The sequence below is a fragment of the Bos mutus genome, chromosome 3, assembly GCF_027580195.1.
Source record: "Bos mutus isolate GX-2022 chromosome 3, NWIPB_WYAK_1.1, whole genome shotgun sequence".
Classification (NCBI taxonomy): domain Eukaryota; kingdom Metazoa; phylum Chordata; class Mammalia; order Artiodactyla; family Bovidae; genus Bos; species Bos mutus.
Window position 1 is genome coordinate 57688725 of NC_091619.1, and position 7089 is coordinate 57695813.

At 42.1% G+C, this 7089-nt stretch overlaps 1 protein-coding gene across 2 annotated transcripts in view; it reads right to left on the reverse strand.

The window, feature by feature from the left end:
- The window catches only part of SAMD13 (sterile alpha motif domain containing 13), a 52830-nt gene extending 46067 nt beyond the window's left edge, over nt 1-6763 (reverse strand). For both annotated transcript variants that reach the window (XM_005887420.2, XM_070364421.1), the window contains exons 1-2: nt 6677-6763; nt 1934-2018 (exon numbers count right to left, since the gene is read on the reverse strand). In XM_005887420.2, coding sequence (XP_005887482.1) covers nt 1934-2018; nt 6677-6686 — 95 coding nt within the window. In that variant the 5' untranslated portion in view covers nt 6687-6763. The remainder of the gene's footprint in view (nt 1-1933; nt 2019-6676) is intronic.
- Between the last annotated feature and the right edge of the window lie 326 nt (nt 6764-7089).

Here is a 7089-nt window from a genome sequence, read left to right on the forward strand (position 1 = left end):
CCATGGACAGAGGAGCCTGGTAGGCTACAGTCCATGGGGTCGCAAAGAGCGGAAGCGACTTCACTTACTTACTTACCATGTGGCCCAGTTACTTCCCTCCTAGATACTTATCCAAGAAAAATGTATATGTTCACACACACACTTGTACACAAGTGACCAAGGCAGTTTAGTTGTAATCCCTAATAAATGGGAACAACCCAAAAGTCTATGAACAAGTGGGTGGACAAACAATGAACAAAGTGTTGTATATCCATACAATAAAACATTACTTAGTAATAAAAATCAATGAACTATTGATACATATTATAACATAAACAAATCCTAAATTAATTATTCTGGGAGAAAGAAACCAGACCCCTTCCCTCCCCCTAAAAAAAGTACATTCTGAATAATTCCATTTATATAAAAATCTAGGAAAAATAAACTAATCTTCAGTGAGAGACTACCAGTGTTGCCTGGGGAATATAAGGGCAGAGAAGGGCAGGAAGAAGAGATTATAAAGGTTTATGAGGAACCTGTGGGGATGATGGATATGTTTGTTATCTTAATTTTGGTAATAGTTTCATGGGTGTATACAAATGTCAGAGCTTATCATATTTTATACTTTAAACACATGCAGTTTATTATATGGCAATCATATTTCAATGAAGCTGTTAACTTTTAAAATGGATTCAAATTGAATAAAATTAAAAGTTCAGTTCATCAGACATTAGTCATATTTCACGTTTGTAATTGCCACACGCAGCTCATGGCTACCACGGTGGACAATATCTGTGTAGGTCATTTCATCACTGCCCAGGGTACTACTGGAAGCAGTTGGTCTAACCGACACATTACAAAAAGCATCTGTTTCTTTCATTCCTCCTCCACCTACCTTCCCCAAACTTCAAACATGGGAACAAGCATGGAAGCATGGCATTGATATATAAATTACAGGAGAAAATTTTAAAGCAGATTTTATTAAGTTTAATGTAACTTTAATATAAAAGATACCTTCTATTCATAAACATATATAGCATACTATTTTTTCATTCAGTTATAACAACTTCTACAGATTACATTAGCTTCTTCCAAAGCTCAAGTTGAAGGAGATTTTAAACTAAAATGACAGGGAAAAAATGAAACAGACAACACTGTCTTGGAGCATACTTCTTCCTTGTAAGCAATATGGTTAGAGCCAAAATATAACTCCTAGAATAAATATTTTTTCATATACTTACAGATATTTTATGTCTAAAATACATAGCATGTTTCAGAATACACCACATAATGCAACTGAATTTTTCTATTTAAAAGTATCAAGCATATAACTCACAATAGATATAATCAGAAGTTTCAATTGTAAGAGCAGATATAAAAAAGAGACTTTGGTATATGCAGAAATATTTCACATTCAAGGAACAGTTCATAAAATGAGGACAGAGAAGTTGTTAAACTTAGTATTCTGACACTTTTTTCCCTCCCTTCCTATAGCTTTCATTTTTGAGATGGGTGGTTTTATTCTAAAAAGACGCAATCTCTTTTTTCTGTTCTCCCACACACACACACACACACACACACACACACACACATACCGCCCCCCCCGCCGCCCCATACTCCATGTAGCCTATGGACTTGGGAGGCAGAGTCTGTGTTTGCTCTGTGTTTTTGTTTCAATATACAGAATTCAGGACTGGAATCTTCAACCTTCCCTGTTTTAAAGCCTGATACACTAACCCTTTATGCACTTTGATGTCTGAGTCATCTCTTAGAAATGGAATACAGAAAAAGGCAATTGGGGCTGGAGGGAGAGGGGAAGCTGGTCGCCAGTGTAGACCAATGAACCAAGACAGCCCCCACAGTGTATTGTAGTAGGTAAGCAAGAAGTATAAAAATAGAACCCAAGTCCCTCTGTTGTTTGCAGAAGCAGAACTCACAAGCCAGTTTCACTTACTTTTTTACACCGACAGAGCCATTTTCCTTGTTTTCCATGTCAACAGATAGCATGGGGAGGCTGCAGGGTTCCTTTACTTCAGCAACTAATCAATAAGGGAGAAAAGCTCGTGTTTAATTCTTTGAAAGTGAGAGAAGAATATATACTCTGAATCGGAAACATAATGGTCCCTTTTACAGCCTCACACCAATTCACGTATATGTTTGCTTAAATCTCCAGTTCCCTCAGCGATTGGAGAGATGTGATTAAACCTAAAGAATTGGAGGAGACAGATTGGGGTGCTTTCATCTGTGCTGGCACTCCCTGCCTCGACAATAAGCATTTGCAAATGAAATTGAATCCTTGTTCAAAACAAGTGCTGTGCGAACTGGCACAGCTTCTCCCAGTGCCAAGCTCTCACTTAAGACACTGCAACTCATAAATGAGTCAAAGTCGACAAAAACAATCCCCCTTTTCCTCCCCTTTCCACCTCGGGCTGTGATTTCTTTTTTTCTTACTGTATTTTTTTTTTTTTTCTGTCCACTCCCACTTCTCCTCTATTTTTTCACTGCGATGCAAAAGAGCACTTAAAGCTTTTGTCAGCAAGTATTCCCCTACCTCATATATTCTCAATGAAAACCTTAAAAACCTGTCTGTGAGATGGCCATGCTCTGGTAAAGCTGGAAGCTCACGAAAATGTCAGATAGCCCTTAACACAGAAAGGTGCTGCTGGTGTGTGTGTGTGTGTGTGTAAGAGAGGGTAGGCAGCTCATTAGATTTATGTAAAAATCATCAAAACATTCAAGGAGATATAGTAGCATCCATCACTTTGTCTTTTTGTTTAGTAGGAAGAACACAGAAAAAATAAAATCCCTCTACAATTAATATGCAATTAGCAAGACGAAAAAGCTACAAACAAAACTGCTGGAAAAAAAAAAACTAGTTCTGAAATGTGCTTGTTCTTCTACAGCTGAAGCCATAAATTAAATACATTTCCTCTCAAATCACTTTATACTTCGGCACTTCTTCCCTAGGGATTACTCTGACATGACAAGTGCATCATTTAGTATATTCACAAGATTTTATCACTGTTACTGAAGTAGATGATTAACAAATAATACTGTTAAGTGTGGGATAATCTTCACTGCTGATATACACACACACACACATACCACACACACACAAACTTCCAGTCACTACACCACTTAGATCATTCATAGAGAAATCCAACATTTAATATACATCTAGATATTAACATACATCCACACACCGTTACAGAGTAGACAGAAGATAGTGCTGCTTGCTCCATGCCAAAAGAATGATTTCACTTCAGTTGGAAACTGTTACACATTCACCATTTTCTAAGCATCTCAGAAACAAAACAAAACAAAACACTCACAATGATACTCTGCAACACCACACTACATTGTCTTATTATTATTATTTTCTTTTCTTGTGGAAGAGTAAAAAGAAAACCTACCTAGAAGCAACTAAAACATGTCATTTTTTTATAGGCTTATCAAGAACAGCCAAAGAAACCCCAGTGTTTTCTTTCACAAAGTAGGCTGGCAAAGGAATTCAATAAGGAGGTACAATTTGACACAGTGAAATAAAACCAGGCTGGCTCTCAGCCAACATGACGTTAGGAATCACACACAAGCTGCACCAACTGCCTTCTGGTTCATGGCTGACTTTTTAAAGCTACAGTGTGCCTGTTCACTTTTGCTAACTACCTTCAGCACAATTAGTGGAAGTGAATGAATCACAAGTCCCCAAGCTGCAGAATTCTCTCTGCACCTGTCTTGATCAAAGGAAAACAAACTGTATCAAGAGGCTATTATTTTCTCCCTCCCCCTCCTTGTTTCTGTATCATATGTCTTTGCTGTTTTGAGCATGAATGTCATGTGTCAAACTATTTTTTTTCTTCTCTGTGGGAGAAAAAATAAGAGAAAGTCCAGTGCCTATGGGCTATATTCAGTGAACACCCAGAAGCTGCAGTCCTGTGTTACTCTTTTGCTGACAAAATTCCCAGGGCTGGCTTTCAAGCTCTTTGTGAGAATAAGGAAAGTACTGCCCAGCAGAAAATCCTTTTACTTCATTATGCAGGAAGTAACATATTTCAGAGAGGATGCAAAGGAGATGACCAGATCGCTTGAGGACGCCCACATTCTTTAATTTTGGCATTCATCCTACCAGATGAAGTCAGCCAAAAACTCAAAATAAAACAAACTTTATTCTACGAAACAAAAACAATTAGTCTGGGAGGTTTCATTTTACCAGATTTCCCCAGTTGCGTAAAAAGCATAATTCAACAAATTCAACATTTCTTTTCTATGAGCACCTGCTACTTTATTAATTACATATGAAAAAAAGGATTTGTGCCAACCCCCAAATTCATAGTATCTTCCACCATCCTAAGTCCCAGTTCAGGAAAGGGGAAGGTAGAATAAAGGCCAGGCATGATCTTTTGATTAAGTTACCCTGATCAATCTTACAGTTCTCTTGCTTGACTAGGAACTACTGCTCAAGGGAAACATTCCCATTCCACAAACATACTGTATATAACTAGGAACATAAATGGTTGTCACTGAAATAAACAATCAATATTTGCACACTTTTAGGTCAAGATGTCAACAAAATCTCTCAAGGTAGGGCAGAAGGATCCTAGAAAAAGTCATCTCCTGCTGAAATACTGTATAGAGTGGGCAGAACTGAGGAAAAAGCTGCTGGTCTCTCTTTTCTTTAGCAATTTTTAAGGGTACTAGAAAATCAGCAACTATGATCTAAATTTGCAGTCTGAATTTCAAAGTCAATTTTCTTCCCCTTACTTCTTGCAGGAATGGTATTAGAAATTTTCAACTTCTTGGAAGATCATCACTGAGAAAAATTTCAAATGCTCTCTCTGCACATCTTTGCCATTGCCCCCCTTGAAAGAGTAAATAATAATTTAGGGCAGACTTCTAAATATTCTTTTATTTTTGAGTACTATTTTTTGAGCACAGCTCAAACAAGTGGGTTTTTTTCTTGGTTTGTTTTGTCACCAATGATCAAAATGATGAACTATTCTGGAGACAGAGGACTCTTTCACCAACAGATTCCATAATGCTTTTGAAGTTGATCTGAGGTGTCTAAACTGTTTTCCAACTAAATTCAAATGGAAGGGGGCTGGGCTGTGAGTCCTGGGGGCAAGGGATAGAGAAGAGAGTACCCTGACAGCACTGTCATGGCAGTGCTTAGAACAATACTAGGTTCAGCCCACCACTCTTGAAAGGAGAGAGGCAAAGCATGTGTAGTTATACTGACTCTCAGACACCCTCACAGGAGAAAGGATTCTGTTCCTCTAAGAATTTCTTCCTACGTATAGAAGAGGACATCCCTTACTGTCTTGCCTGTTGTGATCAAAATTTGCCTGTTAGACAAGGGTGTGGGTTTCAGAAGGTGTTGTGAAAAATCAATCCCATTTTATAAAAAATGAGCCACATATCCTGACAACAGGAGGTTTCATTCATCAGCTAATTTCTAATTTTGGAGTAAACTGACATTTGTGGGTATAAGCATCTATATTAGTACTCAACCACTTCCTCCTCACTCCCTCCACAAAGTGATATTAACCCTCTGCTAATAAAAATTAAGTCTATTTGTGTGTAGTGTGGTGTCTGCTGTGTGTGTAGGGCATAGCTTAAATGCAGTATGTGTGATAAGCGTATGCTGTGTAATATGTGTGGGTGTTGTACCTGTGGTATATGTGTGTGTTTGTGGTGTGCATAGTGTCGTGGTATTCGTGTGTCTGCAGAATGTGCAGTATGCATTGTGTTTGTGTCTGTGTGTGTAAGGGGAGTGAGAGATAGAGATGCAAACCAACAAGACCCTCTAATCCAGGATATCATGGGATGTGCTAAAGTAACTTCAGAAGTCCTCGTGCTGAAATTTCGGAGCAGTACTTTCGGGGACACTTGGAAATGGGCTCAGATAGGAAGGGAGATGGGTCAGGAAGGATGGGAAACTGGTGCCTCAATCGGCTTCTTTTATTGATCTCTCATCCCCCAGTGAGCAAGCACCCTCCCGGGGGAACCATCCTCCCTGCCTTGCCTCCAGGTATCCGCCCGCAGGCGTCTCCAGCCCGAATCGCCGAGCGCAGACCTGGGTACACAGCGCTGCAGAAGTCATCTCAAGAAGTCGCCGAAGGGAGGGCCGAGCTCAGCAGGGCCCTAGAGGGTCTCTAGGGGAAACTGAGGAGGGCCTGGAGAGGGGGCGGTGGGGGCAGAACATAGGGCAGGAGAGGGGATGCCGGAGAGACTCTTGAATCAGCGGTCACGTCCGACAGCCAAACGACTCGCTTGTGGCACTGGTGACAGAGGGGAAAGTTTCTGGCTAAGGTTTTCAAGAAGAAATCGTTTGTCTTTGGGACTGGGGGCTCCCCAGGCGAACTCATCTTTGGAAAGGGAGTAGGGAGGTGTGGCGCTCGGTGAGCGCCCAGCCGAGCCTTGCCATCTCCTGGTCCCCTCCTGCTAGCTCCGCCCTGCAGCCCCCAGGGAGCCGCAGCGCTCCACGGGGCCGGGCACGCTTCTGCCCCCACTTCCACTCCGGGGTGACAGATAACACACTCGGGGGGTACAACAAGCTGCAGGAGCACCGGACACACAGCAGAGACGAGGGAGGGCAGGGCAGTTTTTCTCGTGGCTTTCTTCGTTTCCTTCCATCCTGGACAGGGTGGGGTAGGACGGGCGCGTTCCCAGTGCCCTCGTAGCACGAGCGATTACTTACCTCCCCGCATGGCCAGCGCCGGGAGGCTTTCCCCGGTGCAGAGCTCGCCGGTCGCCACGCGCCCAGCCCCAGTGCACCCGGCCGGGCGCGCGGGGCACGCCGGGACTTGTAGTCTCCGCCCTCGGGGCGAGGGTCCGAGGGCTGGGTCGGCGAGGAAGCTGAGAGGCCCGGGAGGGAAGGCATGGGGCCGGGGCGCTAAGAAGGTAAAGGGAGGACATTTGCAAGAACTTAAAACTTCCTGGGAGCTGGAGGTGTGAAACACTCCGAAAGAGATTTTTAAACAGGGAGTTTTCAGGCTAATACCCTTTTCTTCCTGTCTTATTCGCACGTGGCAATTCTGATGAAGTTTTGAGCTGGGGTTTGGCAGTTATGACAAGCAGAGATTTCCTCGGGCCAAGTCCACATTAGAGCGT